The 26,385-nt window shown below is 37.2% G+C and overlaps 1 protein-coding gene across 2 annotated transcripts in view; it reads right to left on the bottom strand.

Annotated features, from left to right (window-relative positions):
• Positions 1 to 26,385, bottom strand: part of MAN1A2 (mannosidase alpha class 1A member 2) — a 131,801-nt gene that overhangs the window by 67,594 nt on the left and 37,822 nt on the right. For both annotated transcript variants that reach the window (XM_021549098.4, XM_021549099.4), the window contains exons 3-5: positions 20,166 to 20,262; positions 3,429 to 3,547; positions 972 to 1,052 (exon numbers count right to left, since the gene is read on the bottom strand). In XM_021549098.4, coding sequence (XP_021404773.1) covers positions 972 to 1,052; positions 3,429 to 3,547; positions 20,166 to 20,262 — 297 coding nt within the window. The remainder of the gene's footprint in view (positions 1 to 971; positions 1,053 to 3,428; positions 3,548 to 20,165; positions 20,263 to 26,385) is intronic.

Below are 26,385 nucleotides of genomic sequence, written 5' to 3' on the forward strand. Positions count from 1 at the left end.
TGTACACAAGGTTTTTGCTTTGCCACTGAGCTCTTCTTCCCAAACCAAGACACTCATAAAAGAGAAAATTCACAGATCCCAGGATGATGCCAAAGACTTAAAGAGACAAGAAATTATGAGTTTTCTCTTGGCTACTTTTAGGGCTGCAGTCTTAAAATTTCTGAGAACTTTTTGATTCATATGTGGTGCTTCCCTAAACAAAGGAAGAAGATGCCTAAGAACACCTGAAAGCCACGAAATACGTCAGGTGGTTGGCTACAGAAGGGTCATGAAAAATAAAGGACAAACCCAAAGAATCAAAGACACAGGCAATAGGTTAAAGACACGCAGCTCCTAAGATATGAGAATTGCTGGGGTCAAGCTCTAGTCTTGTTAAAGTATGTGAAGTAAGAGGTCACAGCACTGTGACTGCTGGACTAAGGAAGTCCATTGTTGCAAGTCTTTGGGGACATGCATCCTGTCAATCTAAGCATGTCTCTACATCTTATTTTTAACAGAAGTTTCAAAAGTTGTATAAAATTGGCTTGCTATTTCTCAGTTTGTCACCGAGAAAATGGTAAGAAGATTGAGTAGCACTTTGATGAAGCAAACCTACAGCCTTGCAGGACAAGTGGCAAAGCTATTATTTTTACCTTCATAGAGTTGCAGAATATCAAGACAAGTTATTGTTGGCATGAGAAGGCTGACATTTCACTTGACATTTCAAGCTGATGCTTATTTGAGTGGATATCTTCTGAAAACATCTTGATAAAAGAAGCATTTCAAAACTGTAACCAAGTGTCCTAAATGCCAAGAGACCTACTCAGAAACAAACTTTAAAGATTCCATACTCTAAGAATTTGGTTATTTTGGACAACTGACTGCTGTGAAATTAGTCTGCAAGTTACTGAGAAATCAAGATTCTACAAAAGGCTCCATCTGCCACATTTGCTATAATACACTGAATTTCAGATACCTTCCAATCTCCTTACCTCTTGTCCTGAAAGGTAGTATGCTGCTAGAAGACCGCCAATGAAGCGAATATTGACCTCAAAAACAGACACTTCGGAATTCTAGAACAGAAAGAAAGCATTAATAAATAATTAACCAACTCCTTAATGAAAGAAGGAAAAAAACTATCAAGGAAAAAGAAAGTACATATCCTAAGGCAATCCACATGCAAGGCTCTGTACTGTTGCAGTCTCTAGATCCAAACTGAAATGCTCGTGCACATCTTTGTGACACCAAATGACAATCCCAGTTACAGCTTCAACCAATTTTATTAAAATCAGATTAGTTTTTCTCCTGCCTTTTAACCATTTTATCACCACAAAGTGCAATTACAGTAATATGGGGCTGGTGGGAAAAAAGGCAAGGACTGCACATTTCTATAATTCAGCATCTTCTCTCTTATGCTTCAGTATAGCACCGAACCTTCTAGGTTTAAAAGATAAAGCAAAATAGTAATTAGAGAATTCCCAGAAAGCACTTTTTTTAACCTAAATTACTAAATTTAAATTCAGAGCTCTATCTTAACATAATTTTTGTCTTGGAATAGCCTTTATATTATAACAAGTAGTACTGCAGGACCACTGAGAAATTCAAGAGAATAAACGATTTTATTGCCTTCTTCCACATTATTATCCTTAGGTTAAATTCAACAGTATCTTTTGACTCATTTAACCCACAAAAAATTAAGAGGAACCAGATAGTTTTAACAACTGACTCCCTCTGTGCCCCATTCAGCTAATTTTCCACATACACTCCATCTGTCTCCCCCATAAACTTCTCTTCAACCTATTAGACACAGAAATGTAGTTTTATTAAGAGATTTTGAGATCAGCAAGACTTTTCCTTTTATCCAGAAAAGTCACTACAACGTGCACTGAACAAGCTGACTCACCAATCTGCACACAGCTGAAATGACATTTACAGGTACATCTTTCCTTTTGTGCAATTTCTACGGCACCTGCAGTGCTTGGATCAAAACTAAATTCATTTTGCACATATTACATATTTCAAAAAGATTATGTGAATAAAAATTTCTTCAAACAGCACTGATTAAAACTTTGAAGTTTGAAATACTCCCTAATGTTTTAATAAAAGGCTTTTCACATAAAGGTGATACAAGAAAAATAACACCAATGCAGGATGATTCCACTTAATACCTATTAAAGTCATAAATCACACATGCAGTGGGACAGTGTAAAGCCAATGACTTCCATGTCCCAGTAGAAGAATCCAAGAGGATAAAATTTATGTATTTATTTATAAACTCCAAACCATATCAGGAAACTACTCAAGTTTGGTGTATGCACAAGACAACTAATTAACCTTCAAAAATGGATTTTGATACATAGGAAGATGTAACTGAACCCCAGAGGGTCATGTAAATTTCTTCCATCCAAATCCTAGATTAATATTGCAAATTTATATTGAAATTGCCTAAGATCAGACAAAAGCTATGGAAGCAATTTAGTTCACCCTCATAATGGTATCATTATCTCTACACTGTCTCTGATATATTTAGGACCTTCTGTTTTAGACTGAATAATTAGCTGGCACTAACTGAAATAGCAGAGTAAAATTTCTTTGATGCTTGCCAGACAGTCAAGGTATAGATCAAAAGGAAAAAGCCCAAACAAATAATTTTTGAAAAGTAGGTTAAAATATAGAAACAACAGTAAGCATTTGCTGAATTCAGAGTGTACAACTATATTTTATTATTTGCATTTATGAATGAAAAATTACTTTTGGAACCACAGGGCAAATCCAAGGACTGAAATACAAATTCCATCACAGAGTCTGTGACAGTCCCAAAATTAGTATTAAGTACACTAATCAATAAGACTAAAATAGAGCCATTTCTTCCACTTAATGCTTCTATTCAATGATTCTCAAGAATTTCAGATGCTACATGACCAACTGGGAAATTCTAGTGATAGATGTGTCAACAGATGAAGAGCCTGTAGGAAAACTCAAGAATTCAAGTGACATATTTTGTGTTAAAACTCTTAAGAAATAGAAGAAGAGATTGTATTCTTAAGTAATTCATACACTGTAGTTTGGGGGGAAATTGTCTTTCATAGCTCAGCTATTTGTAACAACTATCAGCCAAAAAAACTTATCTTTATGTCTTCATTTCTGAGGCCTGGTTGTTTCTCACAAAACACTTCCCCTTATTTCCATTATCTAGTTATAATTTGTACTTTGAAAGTACAATATATAGGTATATCTCTACTTACAATCATAACTGTGAAAAGGTCAGGCATTTTTTTTTTCTAATACAAAGTTAGACACACAGAGAATGTCACATTCGTAACAAGTTTACATCTGACACTTTGATCTGTAATTTTTATTAAGTTTCACTTGAAAGACCTCTTCTGGCTCTTCCCAAGATGAACACCTTGAAAAGGACTAGAGAAATATTAAGAGCAGGCTCTACTCACCACACTGAAATCAAGATTTTTGTCAATCCATTCTTGTCCTTCTCTGAATTCATCATGAAGGCCCATGATATAAAGAGTATCCAATGCATCTACTATGGTAGCACCCATTTGTGAGTTTCCTACATGCAAGAAAAGAAGGGTTTCTATTACAAGTGAGTATTTCACTACTTCTCCTAAACATCATAAACATGAGAAAATAACCCAAGCAGTAGCAAAGTTACTACAACAGTGTCAGCACAAAGAATTATCAAAATGAGCAAGGAATTATCAGGTACATAAGAGGATTCCCACTTCTCTCTCAAAGTATCAATCCTCTGGCACAGTTTGGCTCCTGGGGAAAAAAGAACACTAAAGGACAGAAAGACATAAAACCCCACAATTAACCAAAGGACAGAAAGACATGCAGCTTCAAAAAGCTACTAGGAATTCTAGGACAGAAGCATTAGGGGAAAAAAAAAAAAAAAAAAAAAAAAAAAAAAAAAAAAAAGCATATGCAAGATAAAGCAATCAGTACTTGCAGTAATGCCTTGCATTTCCCAACATTTAGGTCTGAAATATTCAAAGTTTCCCAATTATGGATGCTAGCTAATGATTGAAAAGCACGGACTGATGAACAGGGAAGCGTTGGCCTGGCGTGACCGCCAGAGCCGCAGTCCCAAGATGTTCCCCTGGGCATCTGCAGGGACGCAGCCATGAGCGCTAATGGATTTCTCAACTGTCACCACTTCAAGTGGAGCATTGAAAGCCAAATAAAAATCAATGGTGCTTTAAGCTAAAATGCCATTCACTTGAAACAGCAGCAATTTAGAGCTGATTGATGAGTGACTCATTGGTCTGTGCAAGGATGAAGAGATGGTGAGCCATGGCCCATGATAGCCCTGGTCTCCCTAGGCCATCCTGACCCAAGCTGCTGCCCTCAGTAGGCACGGATCTTGGTTTCTAGAGAAACCAAAATTATCATGAGTTATCTGTTTTCATGGAGTGTTTAAAACTTCCTGCGCACCAACAAAGTAGCCAAATTTCACTGTTCATACCTGTAATCTATAAACCAGCACACTCTGGTTTATAAATTCCAGTAAACTGATGAGCAATTTAATGACACTAGTGTCGAACAAGTCCATTTTAGTGTTCTTTTAATGTGCTTTCTACCCATAATGGGAACCTCTACAGCACAGTGTTCGTGTGTGGTAGTTTTTATTCATCCATTTCTGACTTTCACATGGTTAGTGCTATATTTTTTCTCCTCAAACATAATAGTAACTGAATGAATCCATCACCACCACTGTGTTTCTTTCACACACTTAAATGACTGAGATGTAAGCTTAATTCCATTTTCAGGGACTTCTTTCCCCAGATAATAAAAATTAAACACAACGGTATCCATGACAATGTAACCACCAACTAATTTTTAAATAATAGTCATGCATTGCTTTTAATTAATTGCAATTAGATTTGGAAAGCCTGAAGTTGGCAGTGTTTGTTAAGAAAATTCAAGTACAGATTGGGGCATGCTACCTTTTGCAAGATTAATTAAAAGACAAATCCTTTGACAAACTGTCCATCAGCCATACCTATAACTCTCAGGAAATTAATTCACTGTGGTGCTCAAGCACTGTAAGGTTTAATGCCTTCAGCCAAATGACAAATTCCACTGCTTATGCTAAAGTGGAGGTTGCTTTGAGCAGAGCCAGAGCACTGCACTTAGCACCTTCTCAAAAGCATAATGTGACAGTTATCTAATTTATCACTTCAAAAATATGCAAATAAGGCCATGACACAAGGACTACCTACAGTACCAGCTGACAAAGTATTTTTTTAACATAAAGTTGGAATGTGTTATACAGCTTCCACAACACACTCAAATTTCTGTTCCTTTATTTAAGCCACATTGATAAAATTTCCAAATACACACAGTGTTTGAACAAATAGGATACATAAGTCTTGGGAAATCCTGGAAGTTCCTCGTGCAATAGTTTCAAAAAATAAAACTTTCCAACTTAAACACAGTGGTAATCAGTTCAGTAAGCTCTTATATTCTTCAACTTGCAAGGGATGTGGAAAACACGTAGCATGGAAATGGAACTGGTGTGTCATTGTCTGCCACCCTACCTCCCCACACTGTTCCAAAGAACTTCAGACACCACAAATCTTCCACAGTTTTCTAGATCTCAGAACTATATTCCAGTGTCAACAACATGGGAGAGCAATATGTTGGGGGCAAGAATGCCTACTTGCCATATGTCAATAAACTATCTTTGAAAAAACAAACTTAAACAACCTTTATCACAGAGTTCTCTCTGCACTGAACCCAAAAGGGCCATGGAAATTAAAAAGCACATAATTCTTGCCATCTCACAAATCTAATAGATGAATTTAGAGAGAACAGAACAGAGCTCTCTCCAGAGATGATCAAAGGTGTTCAAAATTTCCCCAGTGCATCCCATAATGACTGAACAGTATGACTTCACCAAATACATACAAGAAATTTGCTTTCACTATCACCATGTTAAAAGTGAGCCCTCAACCCCATATACAAAGATCTCACCTAAACCAGTGGTCCCCAAAAGGGATTGCCTACAACCCATTTCACACCAGATCCTTTGGCACTGTTTGCAGCCACAGAAACAAATGCAGCCAATAAAACCAGCTTGTTCAGCACTTTTTGTCCTTAAGAGTCAATAAAAGGCATAGGCTCTGAGATTTTTGTCTGGGCCATACTCTATTACTTTGTTCAAGCCCTCCTTCCAGCTGTTTTTACACTCTTTTCTTTCACCTTTTATGTTTATCTTTTCTAGAACCATGAATGTCCAACAAAACATTACTGAGAAAAACCCCTTCTGATGGGTACCTGTTTTTGAGGCACAAATCAGTGTGGTTATTGTTTCTGGACTCCACGTGAGAGCCCAACTATTTTTTTATCCCAATCTCCTAAGGATAGCGTATACATCCCAACCTATAATAAATTATTTTTCTTTTTTCATATAAGCAGACTATTTCAACCAAATTTGAGTTATTTCTCTTTTTTCCTACACATGAGTACTTCTTCCTTGAGGCAGACTCAGAAGAACAATCTTTGCATTTTCAAATCCTTTTGGCTGAATATGTTTCCAAAAGGTCAAGGGATAACAAGTCAAAATTTTTCAACAGACTGTCTGCCCAGTCTTCTTCCTTTAGTGTCAATCAGGCAGCAGGAAGCAAGCTAATTCACTCCTCATGGGCAGTGAGGTGGAAAAGTCCAAAATGAAGAATTCACACTCAGAAGTCTTGTACCTAAAAGAATATAGGGCAGAACTGAACACAATGAAACACTGAGGACAGTACACATTTAACACCTTGGCTGCTCTATACTGCAAGACAGGTACAACTTAAAACCATTTGTTGAGCTACATGATGTTTGGTCAGAGAGTAAAATTAGCTCTCAGCTTCTTTCTTCAAGAGTATGTAGAAAGAATGTAATTCTTAATTTGTTCTTAAGTAAGAGCTTCCACTGAATTTTTCAGTATCTACAGCTTGACCAAAACAAGCAGTGACATTTTATTAGCTGTCTTCATCTTAAAATGTACTGCACTTCCAGGAAGGCATTGACCAAAAACCGAAGAAGGAAGAAACAGCAAGTGTTCCAATCACTAACCTGCACTAGGGTTACATGTGCTGCTATAGGTAAAGCAGAAATGGATAAGCAGTGGTGCTTCCCCTTACTGATGCTGATAGAAACCATTCATCTGAAGTCACAAAGTGAAATAATTTTCCATTCATAATAGAGAGTGTTCTTTTTTTTTCCTTTCACAGACATACCAAGATCCATAAATTTTAGATCAAAAGGACAAGAGGATAACCTTCCTGGAATTAAACAGCAGAAGGTATCATTTGAAGTGCCATAAAGTAACCCTAAATGATGAGATAACAGTTTATAGTATACACTTCTTGCTGCCACCTCAAGCAGTCTATTATTGCTCCATATATAGAAGGAGCAGATGTCTCATTGTGGTGAAAAAAGCCTATAAAACAATTAAACTATAATAGAAAATAACACTTCTGCTAGCTGAAAGGCACTCCTCCCAGAGTCTGCCTCTGTTCAATACAAAGGCTCAGCTAGTCATGTCACATAAGATAATAACCAATTCCAAAAAAGGCTCAGTTTTACAAACGTCAGATTAGGAAGTTTCCTCTCCATATAATTATAGTTCTAGTTGATTGAGCTCCAAATTTAATGAAGTTTGCCTAATGAATGCAATGCCCATTCTTCTAAATAAAACAGAACATCCATCATGAGCTAATGGAAAGAATTTAGCAATGAAATAGCTGAACTATTAAGAAAATCATGCACACTGTCATTAAGCAAAAGTATTATTCTAAAGGACTGCAAAATGGTAATTCAGATTTCTAGTTAGGTAGATTTCAGTTTCCTGAGATAAGTCAAATAATTCCTTCACTTGATACTACATAGATCTACAGTTTGAAATGTCTAGCAAATCTAGCAAATTTACTAAGTGTAAATATCAGGACCTCTAAAAGAAAAATGGTCTTCTTATCTGGAATTCTTTCAGTATGCCAAAGCACTAGATGAGGAACTGGCTTATTAGTGCCATTTGAAAGTCTCACAAGAGACTATCAAAGTACAAGGGAGACAGATTGCTGTCAAGTGTTCCACAACAAAAGAAATATGAAGAAAATAAATACCCCATTTTCATTATACCATAAGAAAAAGTGTAGAGATTTAGCACATCTGATACCAGATCAGGGCTGCTTTGTGTATTTATTATGTGGAAGCAGAAGAGACTAAAAGCAGTGAGGTACTAGAGAAAATATATTAATAGATCAACTATGTAGGGATCAATTATGAAGAGAAAATACTAAAGTTATAAGACATAGACAAGTTCAGTAAGAAACAAGATGACAAAACTCTGCACCAAAAAACTGAAGTCATGCACTGAGCTGAAAGGTAATCATCAAATAGGTGCTTCACAGAAACTCTGATTATTTAACATCTCACCCATACCTCCTCATTACTTCAACATGTATACACCACACACAAATCTCCTGAAAAGCACTTCCATAGGGGCTGTCATTGGCCCAAGTGGAGGGTTGAGCAGGGATACTGAGTCTGCATGAAAGTGAGTTAATTTTCATCAGCTTTTATGGTACTGTGGGGTTTGGATGTGTGACTAAACCAGTGTTGGAAACACCAGAATTTTGAGTATTGCTGAGCAGTGCTTGCACAGCATCAAGGCTTTCTCTTTCCTGCCCCCCTTCACACCCACAGTGAGTAAGCCAGGAGAAGGCATAAGGTTGGAGAGAGAATTTCCTTCTTACCCTTTTTCCCTCTGCCTGTGCTCCAACACCTCTGTGCCACAAGTGTGCGAGTGTCTAACAACACTCTTGGCATTTACCCAGGGACTTGCTAGAGGAGTAACAAACCTGAAAGAAATCCAGCCTACTCATATGGATCTCTCATTACCAAAATGTACACTGCTGCTACGAAGTCAATGAAAGCAGCCTAAGTGGAAAACTACTGAGGTCACTCTGCTTCCAAGGAAGTCATATAAATAGGCCTAATAGACGCATGCAACCATTCCAACACTTCCACCTCAAGCAGAGACTGAGAAGGAAGCATTTTATTTTTCCTCAGAAAAGACAGCAGATGACATGTCCAGAGTAGGATGCTCATCAGTCCATTTATAGTCAAGGTAGGGTTTTCATAGTTCCCAAACCAGTGACAAAATTACACAGGAATCCAATAAGGACTCTTACTCTCCTTTGCAAAGACAGCCTGCAGACATCAGCAGCAGCTAGAGTTTGAAGAAAGCTAAGGGAATTTACAAGATCGAGGAAGAACAAGAAGTTGGATACAACAAAAGCATTTGGGCCATTACTGAAGACAACTGTCTCTGACAACACCACACAAACAGCAAGTATCTCTGTGTTAAGACACCCCTGCAATCAAAATAAATTATTTTTTACTCTAGTGTGGGAATCCAGGGCTTCCCTCTGGCTGCCTTGGAAGGCCTGGGACCCTGGCAGGGGGTTAGGAACCCCCCTGTACAGAGCCCTGAGAGACACTGTCTCTGATCTCTGTCCATGGAAAAGAGTTTTCAATCTTACAGGATGAACTACAAGCTCTGAGTGTTTGATATAAATGATAATTAAGTGTAGCACAGGTGCAAAAGTAAAATTTTAGAATTCTAGATTAGGGGTTCAAAGGGGACAAGATGGAGGAAATTGGGTGTGTCTCATCCTTTTTCTTCTTCTTCATGCTCTCCATGTTTCATCAGGATCACTGTAGTGTTGGCATTTTTCTATTGGTTTAGGCTGGGGACACACTGTTCAACATAGGTGACAGATATTGGCACATTATTGTAAATATAGCACAGGTAGTTTCTGGTATATAATGTTTGTAACATCCCACTGAGGAAAGAGCCCCACACGCTGCCCTGCAGGACAGACCTGTGGCAGGGCAGCAGAACATGTTAGAGATAAGCAAGAATAAACAACCTTGAAAAGGCAAGAATAAACAATCTTGAATTATGGCTTCTTCTCTGGCAGGGGGGCTGAGAGACAGAGACTTTCTACAATCTCGGAATCATCAATACCTCAGATTCCGACAGTCTAGAAAGCAGACTTATCTTCCTAAGCAATAAAAAGCTGGAATCCATAGTTAGTTATGTGCAAAGACTAGAGATCTAGATGCAAGAAAATAGCTTTCACTCTTGAAACAGCTTCCCATGGCCAATGGGGTGATCATACTGATTGACAGAACCATAAGATACAAACAGAAATAGTGCCAGAAATAGTATTGGTCTTAGCCTCTCTCACATCTGATTCTTTTTTTTGCAGGGCCCTGGACAGACATCACTTAGTGAAAGCTGAACCTATTCCTGCTGGTGCAGAACATGCTGGATTGCTGCTGTAGCTACTTGGAGATGAAAGCAGGATCAGCTTGCAAAAGGAATGTAAGAGGACCAATGCCTCAGGGACAATTTACTGTAATTTCTAAGATAAATTTCCACTAAAGCAGGCAACCTCAGCTTCAGACTGGCCCAGCACTGCTGACAGAGCAACCCAATGGTGGGGTGTACACAAGCATAGAGCAAGCAGATCCTCCCTTTTCCACCACAATGATTCCAAAAACAAAAGAGGAGATGTAAAGCCTCCCCAAGGAGAAATATATACTCTCTCACATTCTGAAGGTAAAAGTCTAGTTATTTTTCACATAGGCAATTGTTTTAGTTCCCAGTAAGTGAGTTAAAATGCTTCCTTGATAAACTCAGCCTGATATTAAATACAGAGTTATTACAATCCTAAGAAAATAAATATTTTTGTTATTGTTATTCCTGTCTGTCCAGATTCGTAACGCCTGAAAAATACATACTGGGCAAGACTGCACTATATATTAGAAAATATAACAATTTCTATTAGAAAATATTTAAATAATTATAGTTTTCAGACTGTAGCAACAGGATTTCTTGATGTGACAGACAATTAGAGACATGGTATGAAAATATGTAAAATGAAAATTAAAAGCAAACAATTATCAACTGTTTTCTGTATCTCTAATGAGGGTCTGGCAATAAAGCTGCCACTACTGAAGCGTGCCACTTGCAAAATATCTTAATGACTCACAAGGAACAAGATAATGTTTAAGAAAATTAATTAAACTTTCGAACAAGAGAGTTTAATTTCACTGAGAAAACAAGTGCATCAAAATTAGTCAATGAAACTATACATTTCATAGAAAACTGCAGTATATGATTTCAGCTCAGTCATAAAATGAAATTAATAAGCCTGTAAGTATCCATGAAGAAACCAATTGCCTTTAACATTTTAGACTAATTAAAAAAGCAGAACAAAAAAATAAGCATGTTGATTACTTAGTTCTGTTAAATTGCTGATAATAGACAAGATGAAAAGGAGGTCTTAACGTTTTGTACCAGACAATAGAGTACTTTAGCATATAAATAACATTAAATTATCAATTTTAATGCTTTCCTTAATTTCACAACCAAGGAAATCATAGGAGTAGAACACTGAATTGTAAGCTAGACTTTGAACCTATTAAAAACTGGACCTGCTGGTATTTGTTAATAATCAACAAACTGCTACCTGAATACCTATGCTCTTAAGACACAAATTTTAAAACTTTGTCTAAGAATCTATACTGCAATAAACCTTCCTCTTGACTGCTCTTCACCTGATGGCTTTACTTTGCTCTCTAAATCTTACATGGCCTTTCAATTTAATTCAAAATTCATGCAAGCAAGAGCTGAATGCAGTCCCTCTAGTACAAAGCCTGATTATCCTCAGACCATTTCAACTTTCTACATTTCTATCCAATTTCCTCCATATTTTTTCTTTTTTATTTTTAAGCACAAAGACCAAACTAAATTACTGTACACAGGAGGAGGACTGTATGCAGACCATAATATAGATTAATGCTGGAACTATGATCTGAATTAGTGGAAGGTTAAGACCTAGTGATAACTGAGAAGCCACAATGTCAGGAGAGAAAGGTTAGGATGAATTTCAGAGTAGGAAAGGAAGGAGGGAGAGAAGATGGCATTGAGTACAAAGGAGGCCATGGAAGCATATCAGAAAGAAAACAAGAATAATGTGTGGAAAATTAGTGGTGACAGCAAATCTGCTGCACCCACAAAGCAATCAAAATTAACCAAAAAATACAGATCTGAAATAAGCCCATTTTAAGAAAACAAGAAGTGGAAAACTGAAGGGAAAAGTATTTGTGAATGATGGCCTGGAAGTATGAAGAGCCTAAACACTTGCAGCAATCAGTTAAAAACCACAGCAAGCAAGATTTGAGAGTAAATAAGAGAACAAGATGTTATCTGGACTTTAGTACAGTTGTGTGACCTGATGTATGAAGCAAGCTAAGTACAGATTTTCCAAGACAAGATACAATCTCTCACAGATAATTGTAAGCTAAATTACTTGGTCAGCTAGGCAGTAGGGAAAGGCATATATATTAAAAAAAACCACCTAAGAGCCATCATGGCACACAACTTTTCTACTTTATATTTGGGCCACTCCTGCACACTTTGGTCCAAACCACATTGTAAATTTTCTTTGGGACAGCATAAGAGGAGCTGATTTTCAGTGGGATAGCCACAGAACTTCACCAGACGGGCGCAAAACTTGAGTGAACAGTATCAGTGTATCAGACACGAGCACAGCGCTCCACTCACACGGTTAAATTCCCAAATTCCGGCTGCCTCGTGCATCTGCTGCCTTCTGACCACAGCAAAGCCCACCCACACCTGACTCCCTCACCGTGCACATGCCCATGGACTTGTCCTCAGCAGATTTAGTTTTAGAGCTCAGAATGCTAATTCTTACTCAGCTGTCATGTCTGTTCATATTTTAACACTGTCCAAAACAAGAGTGCATAGCCTCCTGTTAATTTCCTTATTATACCTTCTGCTCACAATTCCAAAGGATAGGAAAAAAGTTTAAATTCATGAATAGCATTGCCACAACCTAAATAATTCACAAATCAAAATAAATGTTAAGTCCAAAGATTTCCAACAGGAAACAATTTTTTTTTCCACTGAGGAAACCATCTGGTTTATACAAGAAAAACATGAGAGAATGCTGTTGGGAAGAATCAAAATTCTGAGTCTAAGCCTCAGCCCTTAAGTCTAGTATGACTTAATTTTTACATTTCCATTTCATGCAGATGTTTACCTCACTATCCTATAGGGCAGGTTACAGAAATTAGGTGTGTTTATCTAATTTCACTTTGCATTTGTGCATCTTTTTTTTTTTGTTTTGTGGGATTTTCTGGATAAAGCAGAATTTTCAATCTTCTGAATAGGATTTAACATAATTGTTTCAGACACTTTAAAAAGTCACTGAGTACACCTGCCCTAATTGTCTTGTACAGGAAGTAATACAAACTGTGTGAGAAGAATTCAGTAGGAATATTGTATTATTAAAAAGAACAAGACAACAGCTGCTCATGGTGAATTTTCCTGATATGCATAGGCACACTTGTGACAATTTGATGAAATATCAGTGACATTCAAAAAACATTCTTAGCTAAGCTGTTGTTTTTATCTACAGCACCAGTGCTGCAAAACACTTAAGAGGGAACACACAGACAGATTGTATCCTGTCTGCACAAATTTGCAAGTTTCAGAGAACAACTATATTCTAAGCATGATATGCGCTGCATTGAAGCAAAAGAGTGCTAACAAATTACTATTTGCCCAATTGGCAGCATCAATCAGAAGACAGCTGTAAATGAGATAAACAAAGGAGAAGTCAGAAATTTTGTAGAGGGAAGTCTTGTCTTAGCATCAATGTTAAAATCATTTTAAGAAGTGAACTTGCATACACAGAAGGGATTTGAGACCACCCCTTAACAAAAACTCCTAAGAAAACTGACCTGCCACAGGGTAAAAGAAAATTGATCTCATGCAGATGAATAATGGTTTAAAAGGTAGGTAATGGGATATAGGTAAACAACCACCAGTGTGAGGTAAAATCACCAGTGGGATCCTACTGAGATGATTGATCGGGCAAAACCTTAAATATTAAATAACTAAAAGTATTTATAACATTAGATTTATAAAATGTATCACTGGATACAGTGGATGAGGATTTCCCAAAAGGAATGCTACTGCAGAAAAGCTACCCTGTACTGTGGCTGTAGACTCAACAAGGAGCCTAAAAGACACAGAATACAATTATTAGGAAAGGAACAGCAAACAAAACAGAAAATGGAACAAAGTTTTAGTCTTTCTCTCAAAGACCAAAAAAGATTCCAAAACCACCACCTTGAAAATATAAAAAGAAAGAAGATAACACACCAGGTAGGGAAAAAATGTAAGTAAAAGAAATGAGTTTACAGGCTAAGACCCTCTATGCAGAACAGGGGTACTACTGAGGGCATATGCAGTTCTACAAACTCATGAATGGCAAGCAAGAAATGAAAAATGGATTTTTTTTTTTCCAACACCAAAAGTAGTAATCCAGGACAGCGAGCAGACTTCAAAACAAAAAGGTTTTCTACACAATATCAGATCAAACTATGAAACCACTTGTAATGGGTTCTGTTGCTCTTAATGTTGCCCAGACTCCAAAGCAGTTTGGACAAAATCAAGGAAAAATAAACTAGAAGCAATTAAATAAAACTTGCTGCCTCTGACCACAGAAGCACTAGCACTACACAACCTTCTGTAAGGTTGTGGATACTCTGAGACAAGCTCACGATGAGTTTTTCCTGCTTTCACATGTCTTCCCTAGGTACATGCTGTGAGCAATTTTTGAAGACTGAGTAATGATCATGTTTGATCTGTCATCTGACCTGAAGGAACATTTCTTGTGATATTAGAACACTGTTCTAGTTTCAAATAAAGCCAGCAGTTCAAGAGTTATGCTCTTTCTCAAAATTTTCTCTTTCCAAAATTTGTCTTACTGGTCAAAAAAATACACATTCAATGTACATATAAAATTCAACATTATCTTGCTGTAATCACTCATTATGGACTTTGCAGAGGACATAGATGCACAGACCTGTCTTAAGGCCATTTCCATTTATTTTAAAATTGACTTGAACCTGAAATACAGAGATTAGGTTGAAATTTGCATTGTGAAATTACCTCTCTTCCCTAGTTAGCATGAATGGATTTTCTTTCCCCTTCCATTTGCCACAGAAAAAGGCAATAATAAGTAAATTACTTGTGCATGTACAGTTAAAAGATAAGAATTACTGCTCACTAAGGAGGCTTTTGTTTATCAAGATAACATATAGTCAAGAACATCTTTCTTTACATATACCTCACATTCCCTTTTTGTGCTCATTTATCCTCTACATGGATTCAGAGGCTGACCACATGCACAGAAGAAGGATGTTGAGCAGGAGCTGTGTTTTCCATCTGTTATTTTATTAGAATTTTACAGTGAGAAGACACCAGAAGTTTTCCACCATATTTTTAAGAGGTCATTCCATTGTCTTTAAAGCATATAATCTATTTTCTTTCCAGTACAAGTGTTTGTCTCCAACAAACAGGTATTTTGCCAGCTAAAAACCAAACAAATGAACAAACCAAAAAATACAAAAGGCTTACTAAATCAGACACCCTTGACACTCAATTAATGTGAACTCTGAAAGTAAATTACAACTAATCAGGTGACAGCATATGGTAGTGTCAGAGCAGCTCAAGGCAGCCCAGTAACTGCTACAAGGACAGATAACAAAAATGTCTCATAAACTAAAGAATTTCCAAGGGTACGTAATAATAAAAAATCTGTTATGTTTTCTTGCAGTGCTTAGAAGAAATATTCCATCCCTCTCACTTCAGGAACCACGAAGTGGAGAAAGAAATCACATTGCTCTCCCAAGCTATACTGTACTTGTCAAAGGTACTGGAAAAGCAGGCTCCTGTGCCTGACTCAGCTCCTTTTTGCAACAGCCTCCCATCTTTGCAGTGTGACAGATGCATTTTCTTTGGGAGTTTTGCTGCTCCTGCTCCCTGGCACAGGGAGAAATGCACTGTCAGATCTCCATTGCTTAGCAACACGAGGAGCAGCCGCAGGAGCTTCCTACACTGCTGCAGCACCGGGCAGTCACCTCAGCAACTTTGTCCCTTGTCACGGGGGTTCATCAGTGGCACTGGCAGCAAAAGGCTAAGGCTGGACATGCTCAATGATGTGGTACAAACCAAGGAGTCCACTGGTATATCAGGGAATACTCAGCACATGAGCTGCCCCACCTGAATCCTCGAGTTATTCCCTTGGACATATAGTGGTCACCAATAACACTTAAAATGCCAGACAAAAATTCCTCATAAAAGAGAGGACAGATTTATTTGGACAAGTTTTAAGGAAGAGATAAGGCACTGCACTGAAGCCTTGGGGCTCCACCAGGTGCCACAAATGCAACCACAATGTGACTTCACTGACAATTCTCTCTTCCCCCCTAGAAGGATCCCAAGAGAGAGCTGGCAGGCAGCTGAGGTTAAATTGACTGTTTGCGTGGCATGTGAGAGAACAGGAGAGGCATGAAAGCACTATCAATGCATGAGACAGCTCTAGTGTGACAAAATACAAAATAATGACTTTATTAAATCTTTGTGCATGAGAATAGGCACATGTATATGCAAGCATCTACAACTTTTAAACTTCTAAAACTTTTTATCATTATTGAAATCTTTCCACATCCTTCAAGACATATCTAGACATGTAAGTGTCTATGGATTATGTGTATTCCTGGATCATCTTCATATAAAGCAGCTCATCTCTAGACAGAATACATCCAAATGCAAGGTCTAGAAGTGCACTGATAGCAATATGGGAAGTTTTCAATTTTGCAAGAGTTGTATCAATACTTTGCCATGTACTTATTACGTGACAAATTGCACATCTTCACTTTATTTATAGATAATTAAAATTAGCAAAACAAACCAAAAAACAAGCCCAAAACAACAAAACAAAACACAAATGTCAGAACTCTCATTTCAGAAAGCATCAGGTTCAATGACAGCCCACGATTTCTAGTTTTGCTGAGGACAGTGCTCCAAATTGCTCCAGCAATGTCTATTTTCTTTATATTGTTCCTTATAGTAGCTCAGGTTCTCAACTAAATATATTTTAGAAAAAGAGATTGAAGACTGATAGAAACTAACTACTCCATTTTACTCAAAATATTTTTTTAGTAGTACTAACTACTCAATTTAACTCAATAAAGTATCCTTACAGTTTATTCTACAGTAATTAGTTCATATGATATTGGATGCAAAGATACACCACAAACACATACAGATTAAAACTCTGAAGCATATCTGAACTAATTTAATTGTGTTTTCAGGAGATGTTCACCTACAGGTCATCAAACATGCACAGAGACAAATTATCTTCAAACAGCATGTTCCAGGTGGCTACTCTCATCTTCCAAAGCAAATCCAATCAGATTTCATTACAGAGTTTTCAACAATACCATCAACTACTCTGGTTCATGCTAAACTCAGAAACCCTCCTGAAGCAAGCTCAGTGTTTGCTGTGCTTGCTCATTATCTTACATGCATAATTTTCCATCAGCCTTTTCTCTTTACCCTTTGTGTTCTAAAGAGAACTTGATCGAGATCTCAAACTCCTTCTGCAGCAAGACCCTGCAGCTGCCATCAAATTTTTTCACCAACAAAAAAGGTCAACTTTTCTTTTTTGGCTTAACTGCTACAACCTTCAGCAGAGCTGCAAATAAAAATTAAACTGGAATGAAAATTTACACCTCTCTGCTGCATTTTCTCCTTGACTTTTATATTTCATTTTACAGGGTAGGAATAAATGCCAGCCTTTTCAAAAGCAGTTATCACCCCATTTCACCAACAGAGAACCTATTAAGGTTTGTTTCATATATAATCTAAATGTAAGTATCTTTAAAAGCTGACCCACTCCCAGTCATACTTTACCAAAGCGCTACCATACTACTAATGCCACGACCCCGCTGTGGAAGAGATGCTATTCAAGATTTTGCCTGATTACACAGTTTGAAAGACAGTATTTTTAGCAGACTCTCTTTTACAATTTACAGTCAGACATCTCAAAACAACTGGCAAGAGTTTCTTGCTGCAGGCCAACTAAAGCAAACTACCATGTTTTGTCATAAAAGTCAAACTAGTAATTGTGGAAGCCCATACACATCCTTGCTGGCATGCTTCAGTGAGGCATAGAGCATCTTGCTTTCAAGTTTATAAAGTTTATCCTTCCTTATATTTTTAATTACTTAAAACATTTATAAGAGCAGAGCCGATCACCTCATCTCCCCTTCTCTGACCCCAGACTGAAACCTGCTAGATCTTGCAATGTTAGAAACACTGTGTTCTCCTTGGCATAGATATAAACAAAAGCAGAGTCCAATGAGGAAGACTAATTACTTATTTGTCTTTGAAACTGAATTGTGTTTAACCTCACTTGGGAGTTACCAGCAAACCTGATTCCCCAAAGATTCGTGCAAAGGGCTGCTGCTCAACCAACGATACCATCTCCTTGCAGGATTTCACAGACGTGCTAGGAATTGAAATGGAAGCACAGTAGATTGCAGTAATGGCTGAAAATAGTTTAGATCAAATCATCTTTGAGATGAATAATAAAAACAGATTTTGCTGAGCATCTTTTTATTAAAACTAGCAAGAAAATTTCAAAAAAAATTAAGCAACCCTTCTAAAAAGGCAAATACTGCTGGGAATCATGTCAATAGGGGTAATAGAGATTGGTAAAGAGCTTGGAATAACAATACAGCCTAGACAGTCCTTGACAAAGACCAATTTCCACACACACCCCAACCCCGTCAACCATCCACCAAATGAACAATAGCTGATTCTATTTTAGACTTGATATATGCTGAAGATTATATGTTTCAGAAAGTTTTTCATATGAAATAGCCTTGAATAGAGCAATCATGACATGATTTGGCTAAAATAGCCAAAATTGGCACAAAATAGCATCTGGATTTTAAAAGAACAAACATGTACGACATTGGCTGCTAGAGTTAGCTGGAACAAGAGGAGCAGAAACTTTATCATGGACAAGGCCTCCAATTTCTTTCAGAAAGCAATGCCAAAAATTCAAAAATAAGCACTCCAAAGAATAATCGTTCCAAGAAAAAAAAAAAACAGAAATCCTCCAGACTCATTAGCAGACATGTTAGAAGTAAGCATAGGAGGAATGGAAAAAAAAGACTACAGTGAAATTATAATACATAACTGCTTCAAAATATCATGTCAGTCACATTAAAAACAAACATCATAAAAATGTCTTTTTGCCACATGAAGGAAAAAAACTTACTTCATAGAGTCTGGGTTACAAAGCAAGGCTAATCTAAAATTACATATGGCAAATTAAGCAACAGAATTGCAAGTAACAAAGACTACATGATCATAGAGGTGAACATTAAAGATTTTTCCCTGTCAAATCCAACATCATCATCTGTAAAACTATAAAGGAAAGCCATCAATTAATCATAACATAAAACTAAATCACAGGAAGGTTCAGAAGAGATTTTCTTAGAGAAAATTAAGGCAGTGCCTATGTGCAAGACAACAAAGTAAGATACTACACAATGCTGTTCTGGTACCTAAGAAATGCTCTTCTGTCAAGGAAGCAGCCTTTTGCTCCAGTGTTCCCTTCAGCTCACACTCTCTCCTTGCACTGTGCTAAGCACCTCTGGTGAGGACTGGCACAGGCTGCCCAGAGAAGCTGTGGGGTGTCCCATCCCTGGCAATGTTCAACACCAGGCTGGATGGGGCTCTGAGCAACCTGGTCTCATGGAAGGTCCCAGCCCATGGCAGGGGGGTTGGACTAGATCATCTTTAAAAGGTTCCCTCCAATTCAAACTGTTCCATGATTCTCATGGAACTAAACACAAAGATCTAGACAATATGAAGAGGGTTAAAACAAAACACATTTATATTCATTGCCTCTCAAAATATAACAAAAAAATAACCACCATTGCATCAGGACTTTCATTTATATATGCACACACACAGAGCATCAGTGCACATAGACACAGCTCAGCCTCTGCAACAATAAGAACATACTACTCCCAAAAAGATAGGTCAGTAAAGTAATTCAGTGAAACACCACTGAAATAATACATTTCTGTCACACTTAGAAAGATTATTTATTAAAACAGAGTTTGCTAGAAAGTTTGGGTAGACTTTTAAAGATACACAGACAGAAATATTAAAAACCAAAATTACAAACAAACCAGAAAATATAGCCTACCAAATATGTTGGTGGAATGTCCTTTCCGGGCAATTGGTTTGAGCTCATTATGGCCCCATCCATATTGCCTATAATTGTCCCAGGCATGCTTCATCATCTAAGAAACAGAAAAAAATAGGATTTGATTACATTATAAAAGTACTCTCTATGAACAATATTTTACTCCTTATTTGAGACTTCATCTTTCATAGGCAGCGCAGCATACTGACTAATTACTTTGTCACTGCTTCTATCTCCTGCAGAAATCAGATTTTACAGCATGAATAAATTAGGAAAAAATTTAAAGTCTATTTGACTTGAGCTATGGAATCTAATGCTCTGCATTAGCTTGTTTTCTTGTTCTTTCTTTTCCTTTAAAATATGCACAGACATTTAAGAATGTAACCATAAGGAATGCATTTAAGTGTAAGAAATTGCTATAAAACACTGGCTACTGTCTTAAGGTGCTAACTAAAATAAAAATATACCTACTGATACCTGAAGCATTAAAAGGATTTATTTACACCGGTACATCCAAGTAGGAATCAACAATTTTGCAAAAGGCTTAACAGATTTCTCATTAGCAACACCTACTTGATGAAGATGTACCATCATATAGCCTCTACCAAAAGAAATGCCAAAAGCTTTGCTTTTAAGAAAGCATAATGAACAAAGCAGTATAATGTTAATAATATTTACTACACAAAACATTTAGCTTTTTAATAGATATTTCCACCACCTAGTAAGAAAATTACATCTAAAAACCCAAAAGGTCTTGCTGACTAGTTGTGCACATCAGCCACTAAGCAATGCTTTTATGAATTCGCTAAAACTCTTCAAACTCCTTACTTGTTGGAAATTCAGCAGCCACCAAATTGCAAAGTGAATGCAGTTTTAAAGAAATAAGTATTATTAGTACCTAAACAGATAAAAGTAATAGGAAATTAGACATCAAAAGACATTGACTGCCCCAGACACAAGAACACTAAGAAGAAACCTTTATAACAACAGCAATGTGTCTGTATCCACAACATTATACATTTTTTATTTTATTTTTCATTTTAAAAATGGTATTATAATAGTGTTAATATAAACAAAGTCCCCAAGAAAATGTATAGGACTTAAAATAATGATTTTCACAAGTTTGATAAATGCTTTCTAAGAGGAGAAACTATGTGAATGTAACTAACAGAACAATACTAACCCTTTAAGAAACTGAGGCAAGGCAATCTGTTTTCACTATGATTTACATGACCGTAATTTTCTTACTTTAATCAGAGCCACCATACTCACAGAAAATGTGAGGGAACAAGCAGATGCTGGCTAAAAAATGAGGTGCAGCCAGCTGCCTTACCAGCACTACTTCACATCTCTCCTCTTACTACGTGTCAGATCCCTCCTCCCACCAAATTCAAGATTTAGTGGAAGTCAGCATGCAAGAATCCCAGATTTTTCAAACTGCATCTAAACTGTCAGCTGAGAATAGAAAACAAAGTCCCTGTTCTCCCTACAACCATCAAGAGATCCCTATCCAAACTACAAAGCTGTAATTCCTTTAAATGTAAACTCCCTCCAAATTTCCCACGGCTCAGTTAACTCATGCCTAGAAAATAAATTTGAACCCTACACACAGGCCCAGGAAACTGGGGAGCACTTCTGTGTTAAACTGGCATCAACCTAAGCACACTGCCCCTCTCAAGATGCCAAAGTCCCACTCTTACTGCTTGTCAGCTCACATGTTGCTTTTAGTATTTGCACTAATTTTGACACCTGATTAGGCCACAATACTCTAGAACTTTTTTTAGTGTAATGAACTAGCAGTGTAAGAAAAAGTGGATGCAAATATACTAAAAGAGGAGAGAAAAGCCATTTCCCTAGCATTCACAAACTCCTAAGTGTTTACATAGCACTTATCAAACTGGCCAATTCATGGCTATTGAAACATCAAGATGAGTCAGGTAAAGGGACCCTCTCTTGACAGGTAAGAAAACTGCAGCATGACAAATCCAATAAAAGCCTGGTCACAGGCAGTAAGCACAGAAGTTCCTCTGAGAGCTCTCACTTATGTTATCTAGAACAAACCTACAAATTCCCATATAAAATTGCTCATTAACTTAGTATCATAAAAGCTAGACTCACATCATCATTCAGATGGGAAGGAATCTCAGGATGCCTCTCCTGTTCAAAGCATGATCACTTATGGGATCACTCTGGGCTACTTTAGGCTTTACCTAGTTCGGGGAAATTTAAGAACTGGAAACAGTCAAGGCTTCCGTGAAGGGTCCTGCTCTAACCTGCAGCCTGCTAGTCCTAAAAACTCTACGTGGGAAAACAGACCTAAAGGTTTAGAAAGAACTAGAGGATGAAACTAAAGACTGACCAGTGCACCCTATGTGTTTGAAAACAGACAGATGACTAAACAACATGTGACCATGACATGGGAGATCCAACCAAGTGGCTTGCACATAAGGGAAACTGGGCTTTGGATGCCCCAAATAAATATTTCATGAAGGAGAATCAAATAGCCATTGACATTCTAGCTTTTTAAAAATCTGATGGTATAGCAAATACCAGAACAGATCAAAACTAGCTAAGTCCAGGAGAACAACTTGTTTCCCCACAGCAGAATGTTAATTGTGGAATATTTCACTGTCCTAATTCACTGTGCTTCTGGGGGGAAGGTACATAATTTATTACAGAATATTTCATTCTGAAGAAACCCAAAAAAGTATGCAAATTACAAAGGGCTAAAACAGAATACATACAACACAAGATGTTTCTATATATATAATTTATCCTAAGAAAATTTTATTAAGATAGAAACTGCAAAGGAGTACATTTCAATGTATACATGAATTTATGCAGAAGCAACTTAAGAATACACTAGTAAGACGTGAAAGTCTCTTGAACACAAGAGACTAAGACACAGTTGACTGCATCAACTAAGAGTGAGATAAGAAATCATATTTTGAGGAGACTAAGCTACTTTGGTAACCACAAACACGTCTGCCCTGCCCCTCTGCCTACCCCAAACACTAAGAATATGGTGTTTTAAGTCCTTGAGAATCATTTATTACACTAAGTAGCCACCTGATTTTTTCCAGATGAATGCTGACCATTACTCTGGCACTCAACTTGCTGCTTTCCTCCACCACAAAGCAAGCAGACTTCATGGTATCACGTTAGCGGAGAGCTGCACATTACACGCAAGTGAGAAGCCCCAGAGCTCTTGCATACAGTATTAAGTTTTGTAAGGATGATCTGCCAAGAGATCTTGTAACAACATGGAGGTTTCTGTTACTGCCAGAACAGGTAGCATGTTATGCTACAGACAGAACATCTGTATTATTGGAAGCAGTTGTGCACACAAAAGCTTTGGAGAGACACAAGAAGACAGATGCCTCTGACAGCTAAAAAATGTAACTGAGGATGGCATTTTGGCTCAGAAAGTACAAGTAACATGAAGTCCTGATAGGAAAAACAAAGTTATTTCTGCAGTTACACTAGGAAGTGTTTGCATAATACAAACTGGAAATGCTGAAGAACAGCTACAGGGATAGATAGGCTTTTCCTAAAACAAAGCTCTGTCTTTAGGAGGAGAGGAAAGTCTCAGAACTGACTGGAACATCAGCACTACAGATTATAGCAAGAAGGTAAAACTATTAGCAAAACAAATGTACCCAGGCCTTAAAGAACTCAAGAGAGGTACCTTAGGCTCAGTAGAATGAAAATTACAAGCATGGATGAATAAGTGTGAAAAATGCAAGACACACATTTCCATAGCTGAAATTTCCATACCTGATAGCAGTTGTCAGAGGAAAGGATTGGAACTTGGCCATGTCATATATAGATCTTGCAATCTGTCCACCAGAGAACAAGCAGTTTTGGCAATGGATTTTTTACTGACACCATTAATGACAGATCTTGCTTTTGAAAACAAAATCATTCATAGGGTATTGGTCTGTTGCATACTAATCTTGAAAATGTTTATTATGTGATACAATGGAAGTAACAACCAGCAAGATACTGCTGCAAATGCAACTTGGCAATTCTACAAAAAAAGACTAATTTGGACTCTGCTGCAAGAGAGACAGAAAAGCAAAAAGCAAGACCTGCAAAATGAAACTGCTTTTGTAGGTACACCATTATCTAGTTGGTTTTTCTGACTTTAGAACATGTTCATGGGATCTAATCCTCTAAAGTTACTGGAAAATCAAGATTTTTATAAACATTTTTTATAAAAACAGAGCGGCAATGATGTATTTTGACAAACAAAGAAGAAGGCTACAATTATTGAAAAGAGAGTTGTAAGGAAGTTCTACCACTATATCAGCATGTCAAAAACAGTAATTCAAGCTAAGGATTGGTTCAAAAATCCCTTTCCAGTCTTAAAAATAGGACAGCAACTGGCAAACAGAAAGTAGGAGTCCTGAGAAATAAGCAAAAGATGCAATTTTCTGGCAAATTGCTGTATTTACTGGTTCCTGCCATTCCATCAGGAACGTGCATAACAGACAGCAAATAGGTTTTACTTTCAAAGCAATGTATTCTGCTTAAGGATACAATTTTGAGAGATTTATATAAACCACCTTCAACCTCTGTTTTAAAATTAACCAAGGACTTGCTAGACAAAATTACTGCTCAATTGGCAGATTAAAAATTAATAACCATTTTCCTACTGTTGGACATTAATTTAAAAATTACCTTTTCCTTGTATACTCAGATTTTTTATGAAAATTAGAAAACTCATACATTTATTTTTATTTTTATGGGAGCTCTATCTCAAATTATTTCAGGCATCAATTCATGCCTCTGTTATGCATTTTTAAAAATTGTCACTGAAAAAGTCTGTTTGGAATATGTTCCTAACACACACAAAACACTGGGTTTTCTTTTACTGTCAAATCTAGTAACAAATCCATTAATAAAACAATAGCACTTATCAAATGGATGCAAAGTAGGAAACTCCTTTTGCTGGCATTAAATTCTTGAAGCCTTAGATCCCTAATGAAATTATATAGGAAAAAATCCTTCAGATTGGTGAGAACTGGAATGATAGATGTAAAGAACCTGAATTTGGAGAGCTTGCAGCAGTGAACCTTGGTCAAAAATATTCAAGAAAGCCAAATATTTTTAATCTAACATGATGCAGGTGTTTTTGACCTTGGGCATCATTATGGTTTCAAGAGAATATGGTATTCACAAGATTGATTGGTGCTGTGTTGTTTAGAAAAGTAGAGCTTCTCGAATCATCTTTGTAAACAGCCACAACTGCACATCAGCCAGGAGAGAGAATTTCCTATAGCTCCTTTCTTCCAGTTTTGTCCTTTTAGGCATTAGTCTAAGCTTAGCCACCACCTGCTTAGCCCTGCACCCCTGCCAGTTTTACCCTTTCCTTTTTGAAGCTGAAAGATTAGAACTACGTGAAGCTTACAAGATGCAGGAGCACCACAGCTTCACAGACTGTGGTAAAGAACCTCATCTGTTCTATTCTCCTTCTCTGAAATACTGAATAGCTGCTCACTGTCTGCTGTTAAGCACTACAGTGACATTTCCAAGAACTATAAAAAACACAATTTCTCATTCTCGAGTGTACTAAGTCACCTCACAGCTTTTCATACTTAGCATGAAGTTGGAATCTCTCCATCTCCAGCCCCAATATGCATCATTTTACATTTTGCTGTGAAATAAAAAAAAGATATTATCACTCAGTCCCATAAGGTTTTTCTGCAATTCTTCATGTTGGTTGCAAAGTTGTCATACCACTATTCATCCATTTTTAAACTCTAAATAATTCATTTGTATAATTTAGAGCATGGATCCCCAGCACATGTCCTCTGTGGCCTCCAGCACTATTTATCTGTACTCTCCATTTCCTGTCTTCTAACCAGTTTCTCCAGGCAAACTATCCTCCATCCCATGGCTGCTTAGTTCAACACCTATTTAGCAGTGAACCTTGCCAAATATTTTTTTTAAAAACTATGTATCCAACCATCTCTCACTTGTTCACATGTTTCTTGACTCTTCTTGGGATTTTCTATGGCTTTGGAATAGAACAGGACATCTTACATATCTGTATGCTCAGTGATTCTATCCCCTGTTCTGGTTTCTGGTCATCTGCAGTTCATTCAGCAGACACAGGGTTCTGCAGTGCTTTGGTTTCCCCTTGAATCCCTTTCCAACAGTGATGCCTTGTTAGCCACTATTCCTCTGGTAACAAAGCAGAAAATAAGAATAGATG

The sequence above is a fragment of the Lonchura striata genome, chromosome 1 (genome assembly GCF_050655825.1).
Source record: "Lonchura striata isolate lonStrDom1 chromosome 1, ASM5065582v1, whole genome shotgun sequence".
Taxonomy (NCBI): Eukaryota; Metazoa; Chordata; class Aves; order Passeriformes; family Estrildidae; genus Lonchura; species Lonchura striata.